Here is a 27,356-nt window from a genome sequence, read left to right as displayed (position 1 = left end):
TGTCAGAGAGTAAGTACCAGAAATGAGTGAGTATCAGAGGGAGCTAGTTCGCTGTCTGCTGACAACTCGCGCCTTTCCGATTCCATCAACGACCTACTCTGTAGGGTAGTGGTCTCACTGCAGCAGGCTGAATTCCAAACCAGCTGTCCTCATAGTGGGGTACACTGGGCAATCAGCCTTTGGCATGGCAACTCCAACCTGACTCGTGAGACTGCGAGACGAAGATCACCATTTTACAGCCAGGTAAAGTACATAGGTATTAAACAGTTCTCTGTGTAGGGATGACTTAAAGAGAGAAAAGCTTTTCAAGTGAGCTTTTGATCTGACAGGTTCGGCATGGCTGAGAGTGCTTGTTCAATTATTGTGGCAACGCACAAAAGGAGACCTGCCATACAGTTGGTCCCATCTCCAAATGCTCTTAACTTCATGGGACCCCTGCCTAAGTTTCCCACTCGCTAATGGGTAAACCTCATTGAGTAAATAATGTGTACGATTGTGCTGCACATCCAATTGGGAACACTGAGACTTAAGCTAACCAAAATTCATTTAATCCATTTATTTCAAGGGGACTTAGTCAGATGAATAGATGAATGCTCCAGCTTCCTGACATACTGTGGCTGAATTCTTGGGAATAAATTTCACCCCCTTTCTTGCAAATGTAGGGTGACCACTTACACGTCACCAAAAAAAGAAAAGAGGGTATGCTCTTTATTTGCATAAAGTGTGCAATTTATATGCAGTGCTATTTTTCTAGAAAAGAGGTGCTGGAACTCACCGTGAACTCATCCCTTGTTTTCTTATAATGGCAATGGTGCCTACCTGAGAGGTGCCATAACTGAGTTCTGGTGAGTTCTGGCTGAAGAAAAGCCCTGTTTATATGCATAAATGGAGATTCATAAATATGATAATCTAATACATCTCACCATAGCTTGGAGGACTATGTCCAGGTGACCTGTATGCTTGCTCAGTCTGCTGCCCATGTGCCAACTGAGTTGCTGTCTTAGCTGGATAGAGTGTGGTGCTGTTAATGCCAAGGTTGCAGGTTCGATTCTCATGAGAGACAACTACATATTCCTGCTTTGCGGGGGATTGGGTTAGATGATCCTCAGGGTCCCTTCCAACTTTACAATTCTATGATTATATGATCAAGGCTGTTGCTCTCTCTTCTTATGCTTCGTTATCTCTAAGCTTGACTTGGACCAGACAGCCCTACAAACGGGGTTGTCTTCTGAAGTTCTTCCAATGCAGGACTCTCCTTTGTAGAGTAAGAACACATTGTCGCCCTATCAGAATGAACTGAGGCCTCAAAACAGATGACAGCACAAGCGTGTGAATGCTTGTTTGGAAGGAAACCCAACTAAAGGCCTTTGCTCCCATATACATGTGCATAGACTTTGATAAACTCATAGAGGATAAATCTGTTCATGACTGTTACCCATCTTGGCAAGCAATGGCTTTTCTGGGTTCAGAAGCAGTATGGTCACCAGGTGCTGGGAACAAACAGTGGAATATCACCAACTCCAGCATGCCCTGCTTATCTGGCTGGCCACTTCTAGAGGAAGGAGGCTAGGCTAGGCTAAACCTTTGTGTGATCTAGGAAGCCAATTCTTACAATCTGATTCTTATCTTTCTGAAATCAGTACTCATTTTACAAGTCAGCCATGGGCTCAGTTCTTCAAGGAACAGAAGTTTTATTCACACTTCTCCTCTCTTCATAAAACAAGTTCTACTAATGCTTGTGGGTATCATGCTTTCATGTAAAGAAAATGGTAGGACATATGTAGAAATAAATTATAATGTATTATAATTGTAATGGATATTATAATAGGTTGGGGGCTTCTGGATGATCTCTCAATAATTTCTGCCCTCCCTTCCCCAGGTGGGCGGGGTTTGCGGCACTGGACAGGATCGCCTGGGCAGGTTCCCTCCCCCAACTCAGGTGGGCCCTTGGGCCTGCCCCCGGCCAGGGTGGACAAAGGACAGTGGCTGGGGGTGGGGTCAAGGGCCAGGTAAAAGCGCCGGAGCCGCCCAGCCATGCCCCTTTGGTTTTTCTCTCCCACAGGTTCTCCGGGAATTCGGGAATTCAGGAATTCTCCAGGAATTCAAGTAGGTAGTGGCTCCCCTTTTTCTAAGCCCAAGAGGGTGGCAGGAGCCCCCAGGATCGGGCCGCTCAACGGCCTCTTCAATGGCGGCGGCGCGCGAGGGCGTAGGGCCCTGCCGCCGCTTATGAAATTGGTTGTAAAAAGAGATGGTTAAGCAGGTCAAACCGATTCAACAAGGTTAGCCTGGTAGATTCCATTTTGTTGGAATGATGGGCTGTTGAGTAACTAAGGAGATGGCCAAGTACAGGTGATTTGTTGCCCTGGAAACATATGGTAAGAGATCCTGTTAGAAAGGATCACCTGGCTGGATATTATGTCAACAGATCGGTGTTTGTGAATGAAAGAAATACACTGGAGTCCTGGACCTAAGTCCAAAAGGGACACAGACATGACTTGCTCCCTGTGAGAATACAGTGAATACAGCTCTTAGCGGTGTTGAACCAGTCATTCTGAGTCAGCCTTTGATTGTGAAATCTTCCACTGCAAGTTTAAATGTTATCACTGCTGATTAGTCTATAATTACTGAGAAATGCAACCAGGAAAGGAGACATTTGAATATCGGCCTAATCGATGGAGTAGTGTCATCTTCTGATAATCTGGGGTCAAGGGAAAACCCAAGGAAAGTATGAGCCATAGTATTTTGCTGTTTCACATCTGTTTAATATGTGTGTGTGTGCACGCGCGCATGTGTGTCAAGTCCCTTCCACAGGGAATAGAGCTGCACCAAGACATTTTGTTGCCCAAGGCAAAGGGCATACTGACGCTGCCAATTCATTCAATGTAGAGAAGCGAACTGGACTGGCATATAAATCTTACTTCAACACCAACAGTGGAACAGCCAGCAGAGCTGAAAAGGCTGAGAAGAGTCCCAGCTCTGATCTTCAACAGAGGGGAATGGACAGGGGATTAAGGAGGAACAGCCAGGAGGGAACACAGGGGTCAGCAAACTTTTTCAGCAGGGGGCCGGTCCACTGTCCCTCAGACCTTGTGGGGGGCTGGACTATATTTTTTGGGGGGGAAAACATGAATGAATTCCTATGCCCCACAAATAACCCAGAGATGCATTTTAAATAAAAGGACACATTCTACTCATGTAAAAACACGCTGATTCCCAGACTGTCCGTGGGCTGCATTTAGAAGGCGATTGGGCCGCATCCGGCCCCCGGGCCATAGTTTGGGGACCCCTGTCCTAGCACCTGCCACCTGAGGCAATTGCCTCATGCTGCCTAATGGTAGGACTGGTCCCTAGCAAATAAACATGCAGGGCTTTTTATCAGTCAGATTTCACCGGAACTCAGTTTCGGCACCTCTCAGGTGGGTGCCATTGCCATTCTAAGAGAATGAGGGAGGTGTTCATGGTGAGTTCTAGAAAAATAGCACTGGGAATATGTATGCTTGCTGTTGGGACTCCATCTTGATTGCCACTTTTTCTCCATCAGTGTTTCACTCTGCAGTCATGAAGACCAGCCCTCCAGCACTGCTCTACATCCTGTCAATCTTGATGGCATTCACCGGTATCTCTGCACCATGTCTGCAGCCTGCTGCACCTGGGCCTTCTCCAGGTAGGCAGCAGTGACACTGATGTTGGGAGGGTGGCTCTGCCTCACCACAACAGCTTCTACTGTGTTCCCGCATAAATCTATTTCACATTAAGCTACAAATGTTTAAAAACAAAGCACAACATTTTTATTTATTTAACTAGCTATAGAACATGTATTTTCTCTCAAAATATACATTTAAAAACATATTTTGATATTCCTTTTTGAACTGAAAACTGAGTTGCAGCCTTCAGAAAAGTGAGCTGGATAGCTTTATTCCAATCCACACGCTGGCCAGGGAAGTTAGGATCAGACTGATTTGTATCAGAATATGCAAAGAGTGGTTCCTTTAGGTTTCCCCAAATGTGCCAGAAAGCAGGCCCCGAAATTGTCTGCCATGCACTGAAGTTCCACAGCAGGAGTTCTTCAGCAGTCCAGTTAATGTGGGAAGGGTGGAAAAGCCCCAAACACCCCTACCATAGTAATGAAATTTGTTGCATATAGCCAAAGGCCTTTGCAAACATCACTTAAGTCATTCTGCAGAATTAACAACAATATATGATATAAATCAATAGCATTCAAAAATACGTCATTGATAAAATCCATATCTACTATATTCACTGCTCATATAACTGAACTCTGTAAAAGCCATTAATAAAATGCATTTTTTAAAAATGTGCATGTGATTTCTTGGCACCTGTGACAAATGACAGCACCATATGATAAGTTCTATAAAACTGGTTCATCTAATAATCACTCTGTCACAATCTTGTTAGATGTTTGATCCACCCACTGCAGAAAGATGTATGCTAACCATTTTTCTCATGGGTCAGCATATAACAGGTAGAATAATAAACTGTGAGTTCTATCACCATATAATATAATAACATTTTGGCTTCTGTTGTGGCATGCATATATTATCTCCCTTGCAAGATACATGAATGGAATTATTTTGAAGGCAAGTCCTGTGAACACCCTAAGTAATTGGAGGAAGGTTACTGTCTTGAGTATAATGTGCCCTCATATACAACCCCTCCAGGCTGGTGTGGGGTTTTGCAGATGTATGTTGCAAAATGTCGTTGCCACAATAGTATTACATTAGTGGTGGCATTATGCAGAACCGTCCACACATCATTCCAATTTATTCGTTTTTGTTCAACACTTCCCTAGGGTTACCAAATCTGAAATGTCCCTCTTGTGCTATAGTGTGAATCTCCTGGCTGTGTGTATATGAATAAAAGGCAGTCTACTCTTACAGCTAGAGTTGGGAATACATAGAGACCTGATATGCTCTCTGTGAGAATCCAAAGCAGTAGCTTTGGTGACCTCCAGAACCCTAATGGGGGACCGAGAGCTGTTGAAGTGTTAATACTCTGAACCTTATGCTTAGCTTGTATGTATGTGTAAATACATATATATACATATACCAAGAAGAGGCCGCCACAAGCCCCCAAGGAAACCATACCCAAAATTTGCACAGAGACCCCAACTTCCATTACTGCTTAGAGATTGGGGTGCATGTAGTACCATATCATAAATAGATGGAATTGTTGTACATGTCTCTGATAAGCCCTTTTGAAAAGCATATTGTAGCACACCACCCTAATCTCTGAGCAGTGTGCTAGAGATGTAAAATTTCCAGAAATTTTGAAGCTCGGGGAAAAACCCAGGGTTTGTTTTTTTCCAGAAAAAAACGGAAATTTTCAGGGGAAAATGAAAAAAAATGCTACATTAGCACTTCTTTTTTCTTCCCCAGATTGAAAGTCATTCTGTTACTTTAGAAACATAAAATATAACTATGGACAATTTTAATGGGCATAAAATGATCACAACTAGCATGTTGAAAAATAGTGTATCCAAACAATTATTACAAACAGAATTTACTTTTAAAATAATATTTGTTTGTATTTGTAACAAATGGAGCAACAATCTCATGAACTGTTTACTAGTTTATGTGGAACAAAAAAAACTCCACAAAACAATTTTTTAAAATCCAGAAGTAACAATTATTCATATTTCCTCTCCACAGTATTTAAAAAAACATTCTCATTAAAAAAAACTGAAGAAGGAAGTGGGACTAAGTTTCAATGAGTAGGCACGAAATTTAATCAGAATCATTTTCTGAGCTGTAATTAAGTATATACTTTCAGGCCCTTTTTGTTGCTCTATATTTTCTTCCAGTGCTTTGAGGCCTAGTGAAGAGGAACACAACCAATGCATACCACATGCATGCAAAAACAAAACTGAAACCTTTTTCTTTTCTGGTAACAACAGCACCTCCTAAAGGAAGAAATGTATCTTGTTCTTGCATTGGAGAGTTCAGTTTGTAACCTAGGAATTGCTTGTCCTCACAGAAATTAGAATAATCAGATACCATGCATATTTTTTAGAAATGAATTATAAAATATTTGAACCCCTTATCTTAAAATATTTTATTCATCATGTTAAAATAAATCAAATGTTGCTCAGGCTTGCTGCTTTGCTTCTGGCTCACATCACTGCAACTCAATTCCAGACTCTGGCTTCATCTTTCTAACTATCTCTGAGTTGAAGGAGGGGCCCCACCCATTTGCCATGTCATACAGAACTCCTTTCCTTTGTTTCCCTGAATGGTCCATAACCCAGGCTATCACCCCAACAGGAAGCTAGCCTGGCTATATTTTAACAACAGGGGTTAGGAGGGCCTCTACATGCAGCCTACTTCCTCTCTCCCCCCCCAAAAAACCTCATAACAACGTTAAAAACAGTTTTCAGTGGGCAAAGACAAGGGAATTCTGGTTGGAAAAGATGGTGTCCTTGCCTGTATTCAAGGTCCAGGTGGGCCCCAAAATGAAAGTAATTCTCTGAGCTTGTGTGAAACCATTCTTATACTCCCCAAACAGAATATCCTATCTCAGTATTTTTCACAGAGCATCAAATGAAACTCCATGCTATTTAGCCTCACCTTTTCATTAACAGATTCCTCGAGTCTTGGTTGCTTTTATGACTCAGTGGAGATTCTCTCTTGCACTTGGACCCCGATGAAAAATATCACTGAAGCACAATGCCAGCTCATGGTTCAACTTGAGTCAACGTGAGTAATGTGTGAAACATATTTATGAATGATAAAGAACAGCCTTGTTGTTCTATCAATACTATTGTACTCTCTTCAGTCTTTGTTTTTAAGGATCATATGCTGCCTTTTAGCTCATGCCCCATCTGTACTATGCATTTAAAACAGTATCGTAGCACTTTAAACTTCAATTACTTCTCCCAAGGAATTTTGGGTTCTGTGATTTGTAAAGGGTGCTGAGAGCTGTTAGGAGACTCCTATTCCTCTTACAGGGACGCGGGTGGCACTGTAGTCTAAACCACTGAGCCTAGGGCTTGCCGATCAAAAGTTTGGCAGTTCGAATCCCTGTGACAGGGTGAGCTCCCATTACTCGGTCACAGTTCCTGCCAACCTATCAGCTCGAAAGCACGCCAAAAACTGCAAGTAAATAAATAGGTACTGCTCCAGTGGGAAGGTAAATGGCATTTCCATGCGCTGCTCTGGTTTCGGTGTTCTGTTGTGCCAGAAGTGGTTTAGTCATGCTGGCCACATGACCCGGAAAAACTGTCTGCGGACAAATGCCGGCTCCCTTGGCCTATAAAGCGAGATGAGTGCCACAACCCCAGAGTTGTCTGCTACTGGACTTAACTGTCAGGGGTCATTTACCTTTTCGTTCCCTCTTACAGAGCTACAGTTCTCAAAGTGACTTAACAATCAATCCCTCTTCCCAGGGAACTCTAGGGATTTTAGCTCTGTGAGGGGAATCCTGCCAATTCTCAGCACCCTTAACAAACTACAGTTCCCAGCATTCTTTGGGGAAAGCTATGTCTGTTCAAACTAATATGATACTGCTTTAAATGTGTGGTGCAGATAAAGCTAAGGAAGACTGTTATCGCAAAGAATATTTACAGTATGTTTGCCTCTGAAAGTTATTGCAGTATTCTGTGCTACTCCACCAGTTTGAGGAGATGTTCCATCTTGTTTCGACTATCCCTTATCATTTGCTCTGTGCTTTTAGTACTTTTAAGGACAGCTGGAATATGGAGAAGCATATTGGGAGATAGCAGCTCCCCCCCCCCCTAACCTCTAAGAGTTCATTTAGCACTTGACTTGGTTCATCACACATAATGGTTTATTGCCTGACAACAAGAACATGTCAAGGCTTGCATACATGAGCAAGCCATAGCAAGTATGGCTTGGTTGCTATGATTCATGTCTTGGTTAACCTCGCGATTGGGCTACTGTAATGCACACTGCCCTGCCTTACAATGTATGAAACAGCCGCCAAACATGAAGCTTGAGGAGCTGAGCACCTCACGGGAATTGTTTCTTACAGGTCTGACAGGTACAAAGGACCGGAGACATGTCAACTGCAAGGTATAGCCAACAGGAGCTGTGAGCTGAACCTTTTGGTGGGTAATCTAATAAGAAAATGCTAGCTAACAAGGAGAAGCTGTTTGTTGCTCTCATTATAGTAGTTTGAAAATACATTTGCTGCAATGATTTAGTCTTTCAAGTGCCCCTAGATCAGGGCTCAGCAAACTTTTTCAGCAGGGGGCTGGTCCACTGTCCCCCAGACCTTGTGGGGGGCCTGACTATATATATATATATATATATATTGGGGAGGGGTGAACAAATTCCTATGTCCCACAAATAACCCAGAGATGCATTTTAAATAAAAGGACACATTCTACTCATGTAAAAACACGCTGATTCCCAGACTGCCCATGGGCCGGATTTAAAAGGCGATTGGGCCAGATCCGGCCCCCAGGCCTTAGTTTGCCTACCCATGCCCTAGATCAAGAAAAGGCATGGGCGGGCTCAAAACACCTGGGGGGGCAAGTTTGCCTATGCCTGCCCTAGATTCTGCTACAATTTTAGTCTATTTTTCCTTTGTGAGCATCTATGCCATAAAGTTGAAATATCTGCCCCAGCAGCAGAGAATAACTCAAAATTATTTACTGTTGGGATGTTGGGAACCAGAGGTTATACCACCATTAGTCCCCTCCATGTTGTTTAGTTATCTCCTTCTTCCTTGGAAGGGGGAGGAAAAAGTGGCAGCATTCCTCTGATATTCCTCCTACATCAGGTGCAGAGAACCTCTGGCTCTCCAGATGTTGGTGAACTGCAACACCCATCATCCCTGGCCATTGGCCATGCTTGGTGAGGCTGATGTGAGTTGTAGTTTAGCAACATTAGGAGTGCCAAAGATTCCCCACAGCTGCCTCATACCATTCTTCTATGGATATATCTATACTGCAGCCTGAAAACTAATATAAGAGCCCTAGGATATGTGTTTTATTTTTTATTTATCTGTTACATTCATATGCTGCCTCTCTGCAATGAGAGTGGTTCTTAAGGGGCCTTACAATCACAATCCATAAAATTACAAAAGTATTTAATGTCATAATAAAACAACTCACCACTAAAGAAGAAGAAGAGAGAGAAAAAGAAGATTGATTAACTTCACTTTTAAAGATGAACCTAATTTGCACTTTCCAAAATAATGCACAAACTGAAATAGGATAGCTCACTTGGTTAGAGCATGGTGCCAATAATGCCAAGGTTGCAGGTTCGATCCCCATATGGGACAGATACATATTCCTGCATAGTCCTTTATTGGACTAGATGATCCTGAAGGGTCCCTTCAAGCTCTCAAATTCTTTGATTCTATACATGTATTCATGAAAATAACATTGTATTATAGGAAACTGCTTTGTAAAAATGTGCATGTTAGGCAAAATTACGTATAAAAATGTGTGTGTTAGGATAAATTCATACTAAAGTGCTGATTAATTTTCATCAAGGCTCTTTGGGAGGTGGGGAGGAAAGCGATATGGAAATGTGGAGAACTGAATTGGGAAAGTGAGAAACAGAGAGAGAGAAACCAAAACTAACACATTTACCCATTGCTACTTCCAGTTATAATTTGTGAAGCTGGGTGGTGGGTTGAGCAGGTGTGGCACAGCTATCAGGAATTTTTGACTCACCAGCTGATGGGTTCAAATTATAGATACCAGCCTTTCCAACTATTATTTCCAACATCCCTAATGATACTATAACTGATCATGATCACAACAATGTTTTTATTTGTCTTCAGAAATTTGACATGACTATTACACACACTATTCTTGTGGAAGTGTATTGCCGTACTGGGCAGAACTGGACTTTGATGCAGAATCAAAGGATGTGTCCTTTTCAGAACCGTGAGTTTAAAGTGCCTACATTTCTTGATGCTATGCACTGTGCTATCTTTTTGGACCATATAACAAGGTTCCTTCCAGATGTTGCTGGACTACAGCTCCCCTCGTCCCATGCTAGCTCAGACGGATGGGAGTTCGAATCCATCAACATCTAGAGGGTACCATGTTGACTACTCTGATATCATGCCTTTTCACTGCACCTGAGCTCCCATTTGACAGCTTCTACACAGCCAGTTTAGTGTTCATCTGTGGATAATAGGAGATGAGCTCATCTCAGGGCAAATAATCTTGCCTGGATGGAAAAATACATCTTCTAGGAAGCCATTGTGATGCTTCACAATCCATTGTAATGCACAGGCACCCACTGGGCAGCTATAATCCCAAACTGTCCTTGAAACCCAACCCCAAATATATATTCACACACACAACAAAGGCTGCGCCCTGCCTTGGTTCACATGATCAAATCTGGGGATTGAGCTCTATGCATCTACTAATGGCCCCTTTGCTCCAGCATTGTTCCTCCTTTGCATAGGTGGAGAAACAAACCAGAAAGCATGGTTACATGAAAACTGGGAACTATGGTTAATGGCTTCCAAACAATCCAGATCCAGAAACCAGCTTTGTACCAGGGTATATAAGTTGGTTTCCAAAGTCTGACTTGTTTAGAAGCCAATAGCCGTACTTTTCCAATTATCACATAACAACAAACCATGGTTTTACTGCAGGTTCCGAGTTTGTTTCATTACTTGGGCAGTGGAAGGAGTAAAGTGGCAGCAACTGGACTATGTGTGGGTGCAAGTTAGTTGTGCAGATCCCTGGGGAAGGGCTGTAACCCATTGGTATAGCATAGACCATGGATGCAGAAGGTCACATCTCCAAATAGAACTGGGAGAGACACTTGCCTGAATGCCAAACCACTGCCAATCAGTGTGGAAAATACTGAGCTAAGTGGACCAATGGTCTCTGTGTTCCTATATTATTAAACCAGGATTTGATTGTGTGAATGCAGTTGCTGTTTGTGTACCTTAATATGGAGAAAGACTCGTGGAAAGTGGGGGGGGGAGTTAAGATGGCGGACTATCAACATCCTCCCTTCTGACCTCCGTATTTTACTGGTCTGTTTTTATGATTTATACTGTTTTTATCTGCTGCTTAGGTTTTATCTTTGTTTTACTTTTATTTTTATTTGTTTAAGTAAGTGTAGATTGAGTTTTAAATTTCAGTCATAGGTTTTTAAGGGGGTTGTTTTAAGTTTTAGTTTTGAGTTTTTCTTGTCCTCCACTTGGGAGAGCGTCGGGGCCGAACGGTAATTAAGAAGAAAACTTCCAAAGCTGCGACCGCTTTTCATCTTTATCTTCCCTGCATGTACTCCCTGCTTTACTGTTTTATTATCTCAGCTAACGAACTGAAGTGAGATTCTTACCAACCTGATTGTAAACAATCAAATAATGGTGACAACCCGGAGTGGCTGTAAAACCTCAGGCTTCCCTAGGAGTAACCAAAGACCTCTCTCCAAAAGAGTTGCCTCAAGGGAAGTGCAATTAAAATCCTCTCGGCTCCACAAGAAGAGGGATAAGGTGGAGTTGTTTGAGAACCAGCAGAAAACCGAAACTCCCCCCTCTCGTATGGAGTTTCCCTTCAGCCACAATGAAGGGCTGGCAGTGGCAGTGCAGAGAGAGGATAATGTTGAGGAATGTCAAAACCCTGGGTCGATAAAGTTGAAAGTAACCTCTAGTACACCTGGTGCAGACTCTGAATTGCTCCCAGAACAGAGACTTAATCCTCAACCTCCTCCTGAACTATCCCGAGTCCAAAAATTGGAGGAATTAATGTTAAAACAAATTTCAGAACTGTCTTCGGGAAACTCTAAAACACCAAAAGATTTATGGTTCCAATCTACAGAGACAAATGATGAGGATTTACCTGTAATTAAATGGCTTATGCTCCTAACTGAGGACATTGAGCATATTAAATCCTATCTAACTACCTGCACAAAAATCCTTACTATAGTGACAGATATCTGTAAAACCTCCTGTGAGGAACCAGGCAGAGTGATTGTTGGACTGAGTAACAACAATTTTGTCCCTACCACCTGCAAAAACAAATCATTGAGGAAGTCCAAGAGTTCCTGCAGGACTACTGCCTTGAAAAGGAGACCTCCTAATGTTAAAAAGAGCAAAAATGTTAAAAATTTTAAGGCAGGGCGCTACAAAAAAATGGATTTTAAAAAACTTTTTAATCTCCTCAAGAGTACCACAACCCCCAGGTCCAGAGGGGAGACTGAGAAACACCTTTCTAGCAAGCTATCCAAACAAGAACCTCCTACAAATTCCCGCACTGATGCTGCGTTGAAATGCCTGGAACCTTTAGCACCTGGACCAACACTTAACTCTAAGCAAGACCTTATGATCCAAGACCCATGGTCCCATGTTCTATCTGTAGAAAAAACCAAGCCCCCTGAGAGGAGGACTTTGACAGATAACAACTGGAAATTGGTGTTGTACCAAAACAAGCTTGTTCTATCAAACTAACCTAAGCCCCCAGGTCTTCTGTCACAAGAAGAGCGTAAAGCTCACCTACTGAACTTTCTAAAGATCTACATACCTGGTATCCTCAATAACCCTACTGATTTGGCCCAAGTGGAATATCTATATTTCAATGGACTCCTTGCTAGAGCGGTGGTCACATTTTGCGACGGGGGACTGGCAAAATTGGTGTATAAATGCAGAGAACATCTGATCACAAGTGGTGTAAGAATATCAAGATATTTTAAAAATGAAGCACCTCCAACTCCACTTTTTCTTCAAACTGCAATTTTGCCAAACTCTCTCCGACACAAGGCTGACCAACACGCTCTAATTGACATAATCTCGGCTGATGAAACCGTTAACCATCCCACTGACTTGGCCGCTAAGGTCCCTCAAAAGCTGGATTCTTCTGAACCTATGTATGCGGTGAATCAGGGAATCATCCTTGACAGCTTTGATAATAATTTACTTCATTCTTATAGTGCTCTTACACAAGAAGCTCAAAACGAAATACTCTACAAAATTGATACCCTTCGTTTCTGTCTGGCAAAACTGACGAAGGAACAGCTGGAACTACCCAAACAAAACATCCCTGACTGTGCTCCATACCATCATGAGCTGGATCTGTGGGTTGGGAAGGTGTCTACTCCACCCTGCCATCAGGTGGTTGCTGAGGTGAACCCACTTTCTCATAACCAGGAGGCGATAATCTCTCCACCAGACCCAAGCTCCAAACATCCCTCTGAGGCCAATAGGGCCACAACATCTGCTTGGGACAAAATGAGAGAGCTTAATGATCTCGAATTGGGCTCTCCATATAAAGTGCCCCGTATGGATGTGTCTCCTTGCAATCATATTCATCCACTCTCTTCAAATGTGAGCAGGCTCCATACATCCATAGACATCATCGAATCGGCAACAGAACCAGCTGAACCAGCCCAACCACTGAAAGAATCTTCGTCCGCATCAGGAAAAGTGCTGAATAATACACCAGTGCCTATGCAGAGAGCTCCTTCTAGGCAACCAGTACAGCCAACAGACCTCAGGGCAAATCATCAAATGAGGGATGATTCTGAGACATCAGTAGGCCTGAAGATGGGCTCAACAGAAGACCCCTTGGGCCTTATAAATAAAATTACCTGCCCAAGGAAGCGTCAAAGGAAAATTACTGAGTTTATTAGAACTGGAAATCCCATGAATCTTGAGCCCCTCCCCCTCCCTTCTTGACCATCATACTTCCAGACAGATCAATCTACACTTTCATTTCTGTGCTGGAACATTGCTGGGTGGAGGGGAAAAAAATCAGACCCAGAATTCTTAAAGTTTTTAAATCTATTCCAGATTATATTGTTACAAGAAACATGGGAAGATGAACTAATGGAAATGAATGGGTATGAACTTCTTTTACTTCCTGCATGCCCATCACTCAAAGGGGGTCGTGCCAGAGGTGGCTTGGCCATAGCAATTTCACTTAAACTGCACGCTAAACTTACTCTTATAAAATCCTCCCCCCCTTACGCGATCTCAGGTCTAATTTTAAGTAATAAGGTAGAGTTAATAGTTACAAACGTATATTTTCCGCCAGGCGGTCAAACAGCAGATTTATACTCTAGATGGGGAATTTTGGATGACCACCTTACCTTCTGTTATACTAAATACCCTAACGCCCTCTCCGTAATGGGAGGAGATTTTAATGCGCGTATTGCAGCAAACTGGGACTCACTTAGTAACTCTAAATGGTGGATCACACCTGACCACCTAATTTTTGATCTCCCCACCCATGTTTTTAGGGAATCTAAAGATTCTAGGGTGAATGTGGCAGGCACTCTCCTTTATCACTTAATTTTACGATTGAATTTAACAGTTCTAAACGGGAACTGTCCTCCCGATATCCCAGGAGAATTTACTCATTTAAGTTCATCAATGAGCAGCGTCCTTGATTATTTTATTGTATCTAAAGAGGCTTTCCCAAAGTTTTCTTATTTTAAAGTTGAAAATGTTCAACTAAGCGACCATCTTCCCTTAGTTGCAAAAATGTCGATTGATTGGGCACTGGTAGGAAAAAGGCACCCTACCTACATAGGAATAAATGCGGCGATAAGAGTCAAAGGATCTAAATGGTCTGCAACGCAGGCACAAAAATATTCAGAATTTTTTCATCAGACGGTAATACAATCTTATCCTGAGTTTGGTTCAAACCTGCATCAACATCATCAAATTATTAATCTATTTTCCAACTTATTGAATGACCTTACGTCCTTTTTTACTGTCCCCGCTCATCGGATTAATCGGGTTCATTACAAGATAGGTGCCCCGTGGTTTTCTATCCAATGTAAACAAGCCAGGCAACTTCTTGGTGCCATTTATAACGAATACAAGGCCACTGGAGCGGAAGTGCTTCCTAAGGAATATTACCAGGCAAAAATAGCGTATAAACAAACGCAAAAAAGGGCTAAACAGGAGTGGCAATCGAACCGATGGCAGGAACTAGTGGCTGTCTCTAAGTCTCGGAATTCCCGCCAATTCTGGGCTTTAGTTAATAGTAAATCCAGACGATACCCATTAACAGTTATCTCTGCTCCAGTATGGGAAGATTATCTGAGGAGTTACTTTGCTTTACCAAATACCAACATTAATTTAAAGGACGATTTTTATGACCACCTCCCCCTCTGGCCAGCCATTGACCCAGCTGAAATTTTAGATATCATCTCCGAATTTAAAACCGGTAGAGCTCCTGGCCCCGACTTGATTCCAGTGGAGCCTATAAAAGTTCATGCAGAATGGTGGGCAAAAGTTCTAGCTATCACGTTCGATGCCGTGAACAACAGTGGTAAGATTCCAAAAATATGGAAGGAGGCAATTATTATTCCGATCTTTAAAAAGGGTGCACCAGAAAACCCAGAGAATTACAGGAACATCAGTTTACTGTCCATAATTGGGAAAATTTACGCACGTTACTTGCTAAAAAAGCTTACAAAATGGGTGGAAGATAATAAATTGATTGGCTCTGAACAGGCGGGATTTAGACCCAATCAATCCACCACTGACCACGTGCTAATTTTACATCACTTAGCTCAAAAATACTCTTCCCCAAAAAGAGGACAACTTTGTGCGGCCTTTATTGATTTAAAGGCCGCTTTTGATAGCATCCCCAGAGAACTATTGTGGGAAAAATTAGCCCGATGGGGAATAGACAGAAGGCTTTTATGGCTGATAATCCAATTACATAGCGGATCGGCTGCCAGGGTGAGACTTACTCCTGCTGGCGACCTTTCAAATTCAGTTCCTATCAATAAAGGAGTGCGCCAAGGATGTATACTTGCCCCATCTCTTTTTAATCTTTTTATTAGTGACATGAGGACGCCATTGATAGAATCACAGGAAACTATTCATGCCCCACGTCTAGCCCAATATCGTTGTCCCCTTTTACTTTATGCGGACGATGCGGTGGTCCTATCCTTTTCTAGAGTTGGCCTAAGGAGAGCATTAAATATTTTTGATTCATATTGCAAATCCAATCTTCTTACGATAAATCACGCCAAATCTAAAGTTTTAATTTTCTCCAAAAGTCGGAGATCTTATAACTGGAAAATAAATGGAACACCTATTGAGCAAGTTTTTAAATTCCAGTATTTGGGAGTATATTTGCAATATAACATGGTCTGGAAGGCACACCTCACCTATACAGTAAACAGAGCGAAAGCTTTTTCATTTGCGCTTTTGCGTTTCTTCTTTTCAGATGGAGCCTTTCACATCCCATCCGCACTAAAAGTCTTTAACGCTAAGGTGATCGCCACATTGGCTTATGCGATCCCATTATGGGGGCCTTTTGTAAATCTTAACCCTTTGGAGATAATCCAAAACCAGTTCCTGAGACGGTTATTAAAACTACCCCGATGTGTAAGCAACTCGGCGATACGTCTGGAATTGAATATAACATCACTTGAAAGCACCCTATGGAAACGCATGTTTAGTTATTGGTTGTCATTATGGTATAGACTCCCTAACCATTATCTACTGCAGTGTCTCTGGAGAGATAATTTCCCCAGCCCTTGGGCAAAAATTCTACACTCTAAACTGGTGTCCCTTGGATTATCACCATCTGAACTACTGGGAATGGATTTAGGCCCTGCCAAGAGAGCTGTTAATATAAGGCTAAAGGAGGTTGATCTCCAGCTTAACATTCTGACAGGAGGTGGCACCTGTTCACCAACAAGCCTGGGGTTAGCACCAATAACGAAATTACCATCTTACTTATCTTCTATTTCTGTGGCGGCGCATAGGTATGCCTTTATCAAGGCCAGATTTAATGCCTTTCCTTCTAATGTCATGGACAACAGACTCTCAAATGGCCAGATCTCATTGCTATGCAACTGTAATAGTGGTTCCGTAGAAACATTACAGCATATACTTTTTTCCTGCCCAGCTTATTCGGCAGCCCGGTCTAGATTTCTGTCCCCACTTCTGATAGGACAGGCTGATAGAACCCAGGAGGCTAAATTAATTCATTTATTGAATGATGAGGAACCGAGTAGATCTCTTACAGTCGCTAGATTTTTGATAAATGTCCTATCCCAGAAAAAGAGAAATGGGTCACTGCATAGTTTCGATACTTTAACTAATACTAAGTATCATTAAGAAGAAATTAAGTTATTAATCAACTCTTAAATTAAGTTTTAGCTGAATCCCTATGCTGTATATGTATTAACTAAATTGAGGTAAAATGTTGTTCTTGATGGGTTGCTAGATTTGATATTGTTTAAATTGCAGTCTTGCTGCCTCGTGTTTTTTTTAATTGTCTTACGTCAAGTTGTTTTAAATTCTATGTTTTGTTCGCTTGTCTGATTTGTTCTTGATATGGGCCAATGGCCGTAATAAAATTTTACTTACTCGTGGAAAGCAACAGCCACACAGCACCTAAACCCTCAGGACAAGGTTAATGGTGGATGAATTCTCAGCCATAACAAGTAGCATCATAGAATTTTAGAGTTGGAAAGGACCCAGAGGACCATCTCATCCAACCTCCTGCAATGCAGGAATCATAACTAAAGAGTCCATGGCTGATGGCCACCCTTCCTCTGATTAAAAGCCTCCAATGAACAAGAGTCCACCACCTTCCAAGTAGCACCAAAATAAGGTTGCAAAGAAGAGATGCTTTATTTGTAACTAACTTGACATTAGCAGTCATCAAGGTCAGGAAAGGACTATGTGTGTGCACCAAGTCCATATCACTTAGAATGGGCCAAAGATAAGAGTAGGACTGAGCCCAACCACATATTCCATATTGTCATTTCATGTGGTATCTTATCCCGCCATCAGATCTTTTGTTCTTGGGCGTCAAACAGACAGTAAATGAGACAGACAAGGTACTATGGCCAGGGTGGAGGAACTTCTTATTATCAGCCACAACAAACCCAATAAACTCACTCCTGTTATGGCTGTGACTCCTTTAAGATGGGCCGCACTGGCCCCTAAACATGCATCAACAAGCATTCAGCTCTTTCATTTCCTAGATGGGCAGGGCTCTTTTGCCAAAGAATATGTAGTTATTTGCCCTGGTGGCTATGTTGTATGCCCACTGTCAGTGGAAGTAATGCCTCTGAATACCAGCTGCTGGAAGCCCCAGGAGGGGAGAGTGCTCTTCTGCTCAGGTCCTGCTTGCTGGCTTCCCACAGGGATCTGGTTGGCCACTGTAAAAATAGGATGCAGGACTAGATGGACCACTGGCCTGATTCAGCATGGCTTTTCTTATGTTTCTCCTTACACATTTTATTGGTGTTTTTATTTATATCATTGTAATTCTATATGTTTTCCACTACCCTGCTATATTTTTTAAAAAAAATAAAAATGTGGTCTATAAATTATTTTCACAAATAAACATTAAGTCAAAAGGGAGAGCAATGTAAATGGTAAACGTCTCTCTCTCTCTCCCCTTCCCCTATAGCTGTTATAGCTGTGACTCCTGTAAAGGGACCCACCCCCAACAGAAACAGAGGGGGTGTGGCATTGGTTCCTGACTGTACAGCAATAAACACTTTGTTCTTTCAGTTCCCCTACCTGCAAAGATGTTCCATTTATTGTTCCTCCAGTAATGAGTGACAGGTGTGAGTTAAATGGGAGGACAATGTGGTTTGTCTCACTGCAGGCATTGTAGCTATGATCAGGGGCAGAGGAAGGGGTGCAGTAGGGGCGCCCACCCTGGATGTCACCACTGAGGGGGGTGACAAAATGCTGGGCGGCACTCACCGTGGGGCCTGTAGCGCGCCTGAGCCACACATCTCTCCTGGGAGAGACGTGGTGGCTTAGGCGAGTGCAGGCTCCTCGCTGCCCAAACGGTCCACTCGCCGCCTCCCTCTCAGCTGTAGGGTGGCTGAGTGGAAGGGAGGCAGGCAGACTCCTTGGAGGCTCTGTGGAACGCCCTGCCCTGGCTCGCTCCTCCCCGTGGGCAGCTGGCCCCACCTGGGCTAGCTCCTCCACTGGCTTTGATTTTCTATCTGTGAGACAGTCATGCAGAGAAGAGTGGAGCAAGGCCCGTTTTCATTGAGAGATTGAGGCTTACTGCTACAACAGACCCTGCTACAAGGATTGGGAAACTCCAACCTCCATCATCCCAAGCCAAGATAGCCAATGACTGAGTATTTGATTTTTGTTGGAAGCCGCCCAGAGTGGCTGGGGAAATCCAGCCAGATGGGTGGGGTACAAATAATAATAATAATAATAATAATAATAATAATAATAATAATAATAATAATAATAATAATTGATATTGTAACTTAACAACATATGGAGTGCCGTAGGTTCATTCAGTTCAGCTTGCATTTTAATGCAAACCTACCTAATTTACACTTTGCAAAACAAGGGAAGTAATAGTACCGTTCTATCCTGCCTTAGTCAGACCACACCTGGAGTACTGTGTCTAGTTTTGGGCTCCACCATTTATGAGGGATATTGACACGCTTGAACATCTACAGAGGAGGGCAACCAAGATTATAAAGGGTCTAGAAACCAAGACTTGTGAGGGAGGTTGAGGGAGCTGAGTATGTTTAGCCTGGGAAAGAGGAGACTGAGAGGGGAGCCATTTTAAAATATCTAAGGGGTGTCACATGGAGGATGGAGCAAGCTTGTTTTATCCTGCTTCAGAGGGTAGGACTTGAATCAGTGGCTTCAAGTTACAAGAAAGGTGATTCCGACTAAACATAGGAAGAACTTTCTGGTGGTATGAGCTGTTGGACAGTGGAATGGACTCCCTCAGGAGGAGGTGGGCTCTCCTTCCTTGGAGGTCTTTAAGCAAAGGTTGAATGGTCATCTGTCATGTATGATCTAGTTGAGAGTCATGAATTGCAGGAGATTGGACTAGATGACCCAGAGGTCCCTTCCAACTCTACAGTTCTATGTTTCTATGATTCTGTGTAGCAAACCTTAGAAATTTGTACTTCTCCACATTTTGAGATGCAGCTCTCAACCCCCTAGAAATGCATTAAACTGTGTCTATTAGTAGGAAAGGTGCATGAAAACACAATAAAAAGAATATTTTATAGTCTTAGCAAACTGCTTTAAGGTTTCATTTACAGTTAAGTGATATACAATTTTTTCTTAAATTGCATGCATGTGTGAAAATAACACAAAATGCATTGGGTTAGGGGAAACTGCTTGCAAAAATTATGTATTAGGGAAAATAGTATGTGGCAATGCGTTCTGTATCGTAGGAGAAATGCACACTTAATTGCTAGCAGATTTCCGTGAGGAGGATTTTTTTACAATGCAAATTGACATGGAGCTGTTTTGAGCTGAGCTGAAGATTAGAAAAAGCAGAAACTGAGAAGAACTGAAATTGAAAGATTCATTCATCGCTCCCTTTGGCTAAGGCACACAATAGAGGCTTAAAAGTCTGCATTTCAAGTTGTTATTTGCATGCTGTTCTATACACTAGAGAGCCTTCACCTGGTGCACATTACCTGTTGGATTTCCCTGCCCCTGCAGCCCCCCTGAAGGTGTCGTGAAGGTGTCATCTGCACGTGTGCAACGGCTGTCTCAAATACACACACGTCAGCTTAACTGCCAAGTGGGTGCAGCTCAAGTTTTCCTTTCAGATTGAAGCTGGTTTCAGAGAAAAGGCACCAAACAACATCATTTCTCGAGAAGTGACAGGATAAGTTGTGGGTAACTTCATGTATAGACAGGTTCAAAAGTCAGCGGTGGGAGAGCATTGGAACCACAGCAAATGTTAATGTGTACCCAGCTCAGCAGTTTCTTTGTTAATGTTACCTGCTGAATCTGATCCTCTCTTGTTCTCTTTAGTTCGACTGCGGTCTCCTTGCAACGTCCAAATGGAAAATGACGACAAGCTTTCCTACAATTTAACTTGGAAGCTCTGTGCTCTCTCACATTATTTAGAAAATGAGGTGGAGTACCAAATACGATATAAAGAAAAAGATTCTAGCAAGGTGAGCGTGAGGAGACATCTGTATAGATGGCAAATATTTGATCTGGTTTATTCATTTTCAGTCCACTTTCCTTTCCTTGGACCCAGAAAGCCATTTTAATACAAGATCCAAAACAATAAAGTGATACATTTTAAAGGTGCAGCAGAAATGCTACCTCCTCTTGAGAATGCAGGGGCACCAACTATAGGGGGCGGAAGGTACTTCAGCCCCCTCAATATTGATGGGCAGGGGGCTGAGCCCCGCTATCAATGGCTACTATCCTTGAACTACATCCATTGCCAGGTTCTCCTTTGGCATCTAGCCACTGTGAGAGCAGAATGCTGCACTAGATGGGTCGTGGGCCTGATCCTGCAGGGTTCTCCTTATGTTCCTAGAGGGCAGCAATGCACAAACATGTTGTGTATAATCAAGGAGTGCACATGGTCTAAAACCATTCCCTATCTTTGACTCCTTGTTGCAGGCTTACAAATTCGGCTACAATATTCAGGATCAGAGGTGGATGAAGTTTGAGACTCTTTCTCCCGACACAATGTATGAGGCCGCTGTTCGTGTGAAGGTTAAAACGAGCATGGCTTTTTACAATAGCACATGGAGCAAATGGAGCATGCCTGTAACATGGACGACCCATAAAGGTAAGGCTCACAGAACAAAACCTGTAGGATACTTGAAAAATGGGACAGATAAGGATTCCAAAGCCTTTATAAATTTTGGGGTGGGGTGGACTTAGTGTCAAACAGGCTCTGAGCATGTAATCAGGGGTGTATCTATGTACTGGAGCATGGGGGGGCGGGAATCTCCGAGAAACGCATATACTTTCCACCCTGGCTAGATCTACACAGCTGTTCAAAAAACGCTCTGTAAACACCGTGGAAAAAAAACCGTTTTAAAGCTCACAATGGAAAAATATTGAGTTGAGATTTCAGCTCTGCAGCGCCATCTGGTGCCACTGTGTTATAACACATTTATAACATTGTAATTTGACTAATGCAGCTGTCAGTGTAAAAACATCTTGCATTATCACAGGCCTTTGCACATACAGCCTGCCACTCTAGGAATGAGCAAATCGGGCTATTTTTAGCCTATGTCAATTTCACATAAGATCACGCATAAGTCAGTTCAGTCTCATTCAGACATTAATTTGAGATACTGCATTAAAAATAATAAACTGCATGAAGATTCATGCTTAAAAGTGTAATTTTATACATTTCCCCCCTTCAAAGTATGCATCTCCAAACCTTTTTTGATCCTCGTAGGCTGCAGGCCTGAGCATACTTACTCCAGCAAGGTTGTCTACATGGGGCCCCTGGGCATTTCCTGTCGCCCACAGGATCCCTTGCCCCTGAGTCTCCGCTTGCTGAAATTAAGCATTCAAAAAAAAAAAAAACAACCCCAACCCTTCTGTGGTTGCCCATAAAATAGTATGCAGCACTCAGGGGTAATGGGAGTTGTAGTCCAGCAACATTGGCAGGCCACAGGTCCCCCATTCCTATTCTATAGGTACAATTTTTAGGCCCTTCTCATTTTTTTTCTTGTTGTACTTATCTGCTTTTAATCTGGAAGCCATGCCGGGACACTTTAGGGGTTAGCAAGGTATGTGTTCGCAAGGGGAGAGCAACAAAATAAAAGTGCAAAATATTATTTGCTATTAATTATTCAAGGCAGCACTACAAAAAGTGCTTTAGCCACCCATGTATAAATATTCCCTTCCGCTTTTTTTGTTGAATGGATTGCAGGGATGCATTGAGTTGTACACCCTTAAATCCATGCACTCCATCTGAGGATTAAGGCTGAGCCAAAAATTTCCAGAAAACATTTTTCAGAGAAAAATTCTGAGATTGCTTCCTCTCTTTTCTAACCCTTTAGAGAAAATAATGCCACTTTGCAGAACTTTTTCTGAATATTCTCCACTGTAGGGGTGTGTGTGTGTGTGTGTTAATGCCAACCATTCCACCTCCCTTCTTCCAGGACACTGTGAAGGTTGTAGGAAAGGGGCTAGCCTGACAACACAGTTGCAGTACCATGTGCAAAAAGAATCTTAGGAAACAAGCACTGTTAAGAACCAACCCTGGTTTGTTGAATTTCTCCCACACCTGGAGAAATTCTGTGTCTCTGCACACCAATAGGGTGGATAATTTTAAGAGGCGGTTTGTATACACCTGTTCCTTTGGTTCAGATGGGAATCAACTGTCTTCCATGAATGGCTAATTCCTCCTCTTTGTAGGGGATGCATCGTCTCCAAGTCTGCTCCTGCCAGTTCTTCTCACCCTTTTGGGGAGTCTCGTCTTCATCTCCCTCTTCTTCGTCGCCATTTTCCTGAGGGGCAAATCACCGGCATCAAAACGGTAACAGAGAACAGAGATCTTGCTTCCATACTCTGCCATCTGGGGACACTAACCATGCTTCCTTAGCCAACAGCTAAACTGTGATAATGGTCACTTCTTGCATGAATCTGCACATCAACAGCATGTGCTGGGAATGAGGTGGTAGAATGGGCTGTAGCTTCTGACTACAGCTGGAAGATTCCACTTTTAATGATCCTTGATGTAAGCACTTCCTAAGCAGAAAATTAGCTCAGCAAGGAAAGGACTCATCTTGAACCTTTCTTCCCTAGGCTTTAGTTTTCTTCATGCAAGGAGTTTTCTTCTGAAGGGGAATCTTCAGACATAATACCCCCCCACACGTGCAGTCTGAAGGAGTACAGTCTGTCTTCTCCACTGCCTCATGTTTCTACCGCTGCACTCTGCTGAATGGGCAGAACCAGCCTGAAAAATGGCATCAAGGTTTTCTCTAGATTTTTGAGACCTAAGTCAGAAATCTCATCCAAATCCTCTGTTTCTGTTGTTGCTGAGGAGGAGGAGGGAAAATGATGTGTCCTTAGATTTCATTCAGAATAAGGACGCGGGTGGCGCTGTGGTCTAAACCACCAAGCAGAGCCGTCTCATCCATAGAAGCCGGTGGCGCGGTGCGCCAGGGTGCTGGGCGCCCCAGGGGCGCCCCCGCGAGCCCGCCGGCATACCGGGCTCCTCCTCCCCAACCCGCCCCCGCCCCCACGGGCAGGCGGGCACTCGCGCGCCGGCGGGCGGGCTGTAAGCCGCCCGCCCTCGCCTCCCAGAGCCCCAGCTGGAGCGCTGGAGCGGCGCGGGGCTTTGCGTGACCTTCCAGCACTCCAGCTGGGGCTCTGGGAGGCGAGGGCGGCCGGCTCGCGCTCCCGCGTGCAGCCGGCCGCCCGCCCAATGCAGCGCGAGCTGCCCAGCAGCGCCGCGCCGTCCAGCTGCGCGCGGAGTGGGAGCGCGAGCCGGCCGCCCTCGCCTCCCATCCCGGAAGCGCTGGAAGGGCGCGCAGAGCCCCGCGCCGCTCCAGCGCCACGCCCCTCACCCCCCGCTCGCCCACCCCCCTCCCAAGGGGCGGCAAGCGCGGGAGGGAGGCGGCGGAGAGGCGGCATGGCGGGGGCGCCGGAGGGATAGCCGCGCCAGGGCGGCAGATCCCCTTAAGACGGCTCTGCCACCAAGCCTCTTGGGCTTGCCGATCAGAAGGTCGGTGGTTTAAATCCGCACAACGGGGTGAGCTCCCATTGCTCTGTCCCAGCTTCTGCCAACCTAGCAGTTTGAAAGCACATCAGCACAAGTAGATAAATAGGTACCACAGTGGCAGGAAAGTAAACTGCATTTCCATGCACTCTGGTTTCTGTCACGGTGTCCCGTTGTGCCAGAAGTGGTTTAGTCATGCTGGCCACATGACCCGGAAAGCTGTCTGTGGACAAACGCCGGCTCCCTTGGCCTGAGAGCAAGATGAGTATCGCAACTCCATAGTCGCCTTTGACTGGACTTAACTGTCCAGGGGTCTTTTACCTACTAGGCAGAGGCTTTATGTTGCTGTTAATACCCTTTTTGCCTTTTTGCAATTGAACAAATTACAATTTTTTATTATTTAATTGTTAAATTTGTATACTGCCCTATACCTGTAGATCTCAGGGCGGTTCACAACATAAAATTACAATATAAAACGCCCACTAATAAAAATAAGAACAAAGACAACCTAATAATCCCCCCCCCCTTTAAAAGGGCATCAGATGTCCATCAACCAAAGGCCTGGTTAAAGAGCGGCCGAACATTCACACGACTAGTCCACCACCCTCCTCCATTCCTGGCTATGCTTAGTTATACTGTTGTCCAAACCCACATTCCCTTTGCAGCCTTCTCACCCTAAGCTGTGTTTGCTTTAGTTTAAGGAAGGTGCTGAAGATCCATTTGCCAGACCCCGCTGAGTTCTTCCCATCTCTCACTGCTCTCCATGGAGGAGATATCCAGGTAAGGAGGACTTGGAGGTTGAGGGGGTAAGGAGATGGAGGACAAGACTGCTGCCTATAATTCGGGATGGGTAGTTTTTGCTTATCTTAAGCTCCTCATTTATCCAACCTTAAGTGCAGCTTGCAACATTTCACTTTGCATGTTTTTTTGTGTGGCACCACAAAGACTCTCAGTCCCTCCTATTGTAATATTTGTATTCAATCTGATTTTCGTTTGTTTGAAGGTTGCTATTGGTAAATTTAGACAAATCGTAATCCACACAGATATTGCATATCTGTGGTAGGGATTAATCCGTCAATTTCAATTTTTTTTTCTCAGTTTCATATTTTTTCAGCCTTACGTTGATTTTGCCACATTCCCACGTTGGTGCTATTGAAAAAAATAGTCACCACAAAAAATAATAATAGTGTGCATTTCTCCTGATATACTGACGTTTGTGTACAATTTCCCTTAATATAATGCATTTTTGTACACATTATTTGCATGGAGAACTGCATCCCAAAATTCAGAGAAGTGTGAATGTTGAAGGAGGGAGCTGTTTTTCAGCCCACATGTTGTTTCAAGGAAGTGCAAATTTGGTAGAGTCATGTGAAAATGCAAACTGAAACACATCTCTTCCCTTATTGTAAGTAGCAGGACTTATTATTTGTTGACATATTTTTAAACCACCCTGCATCAGTTAGAAATCAGGGTGTTATACAAAAAGGGACAGCTCACCCGTCAAAGTGGGTCCTGCCAACTGGATCCAGTTCCCTGGATTAAAGATCAGGGAAAGCTATTCTGAATGAGTTCAATGGAGCACTTCTCAACTTCTGCTTATTTCTTTGATGGTGGCATCGCAGCTGTTTGAACGTTACCCTTTATTTTCTCTTTGTGCTTCCCCACTAAAACCAACAGAAGTGGCTGTCCTCACCAGCGCCCATGTCTTCCTTCTGCCTGGGTGCAGCAGTTCCGGATGTTTCTGTGCTTGAGGTGATGCAGAAAGGCAACCAAGAGCCTTGCCTCTTCCTGCCCAAGGAACATCCTACTAATACGGATGCACCAGAGACTAGTGGACATTCTTCATCCAGCTGCTTTACCAACCGGGGCTATTTTTTCTTCCACACCGATGATTCCCTCGAGATTGAGCCCTGCAAGGTGTATTTCACCTACGACCCTCTTACTCAAGAGATCAGTGGCAATGAGGACAGCGACCCTGACTCCTACAAAGTGATCCATGAGACGTGGGACAACAGGTCACCGCCACCTGCCTACAGCACCATGGCAGACCAGGAGAGTGAGTCTTTTCTGCAAGAAGCAAAGGTCCCAAACCAGAAGGTTGGAGATTGTCCAAGGACTCTTCCATCAGTGGAGAGCTTCCCTGTGACATCAGAAGTGAAACAGGATGAGAACAAAGAAGGGAGTGAGGCCATTGCTCACCCCCACAAGTCTCCGGAAAAGTATTCCATGGACTTTTCATGTGTCTGGGAATCGTCTGGCAGCAATACTGATGGAACAGAAGCAATTGGAAGTGTAGACCCTTCTACAGGCTCTGTGGAAGACAATAGGCCTGCATTTCCCCAGTCTATGATTCAGAACTCAGGCCAAGCCAATGATCTCTGCAGAGCTGCATCTTCCAGCCAGGTGCTGAGTTCTTCGGAGGCCTACCTGACCCTGAGGGATCTTCAGGGACATTATGGCCATCACTCGGTCTGAATTCTGAACTGTCCCTGAAAACAAGAAAGCATCAACACCATCAGTTAAACGTCATCAAAGAAAATGAAAGGGAACATAAGGCTTTTAACAGGCAATGGGTCTTACATTTTAACTCTCCTCTCCCCCTCTCAATACACAATAGTGACCCCCACCCTGTAGGGTTGGGAAACCAGGAGAGCAACAGAGCCCCACCCTTACCGCCTCACTGGGTGCTACTGCAGTATAAGGAAAGGGGGTGGGTTTAGGGGGGCTAGCTGTAAGGGGGAGGGGGGTTGGTGAGTTGTAAGGGGTTGGTGAGCAAAGAGGGCAGGGGTACAGCCCCTAGTAACTAATGGAAATGGTAATAGGAACCAGATTTATGACACAGGGTGGGAAGCATATCGCTGCATTTTAATCTTGAAAGTGGTTACCCAGGAACTTATAAATGGAGCCCATTGTCATATATTAATATATATTCTTGAATAAATTCTTGAATTTTGGGAGCATGTGATATGCCACTGAGGCATGT

The 27,356-nt window shown here is 43.7% G+C and overlaps 1 protein-coding gene across 1 annotated transcript; it reads left to right on the top strand.

The window, feature by feature from the left end:
* On the top strand, positions 1-27,071 carry IL2RB (interleukin 2 receptor subunit beta). Its single transcript, XM_033163295.1, has 10 exons — positions 1-243; positions 3,542-3,664; positions 6,599-6,713; positions 8,008-8,083; positions 9,772-9,877; positions 20,701-20,846; positions 21,307-21,478; positions 23,068-23,188; positions 25,069-25,153; positions 26,051-27,071. The coding sequence occupies exons 2-10, from the start codon at positions 3,559-3,561 to the stop codon at positions 26,846-26,848; spliced, it is 1,725 nt and encodes a 574-aa protein (XP_033019186.1). The 5' UTR covers positions 1-243; positions 3,542-3,558; the 3' UTR covers positions 26,849-27,071.
* Positions 27,072-27,356: the final 285 nt, after the last annotated feature.

Source organism: Lacerta agilis, chromosome 10 (assembly GCF_009819535.1).
Source record: "Lacerta agilis isolate rLacAgi1 chromosome 10, rLacAgi1.pri, whole genome shotgun sequence".
NCBI classification, from domain to species: Eukaryota; Metazoa; Chordata; class Lepidosauria; order Squamata; family Lacertidae; genus Lacerta; species Lacerta agilis.
The sequence above is the reverse complement of the archived record's forward strand: the minus strand, read 5'-3'. Positions and strand labels throughout refer to the sequence as shown.

Bases quoted from the DNA above. Each gene is read 5' to 3' on its own strand.
- IL2RB (XM_033163295.1), top strand. From the start codon at position 3,559: ATGAAGACCAGCCCTCCAGCACTGCTCTACATCCTGTCAATCTTGATG. The intron at 21,479-23,067 runs GTAAGGCTCACA...TCCTCTTTGTAG, and splicing joins AACATGGACGACCCATAAAG to GGGATGCATCGTCTCCAAGT. The intron at 25,154-26,050 runs GTAAGGAGGACT...TAAAACCAACAG, and splicing joins TCCATGGAGGAGATATCCAG to AAGTGGCTGTCCTCACCAGC.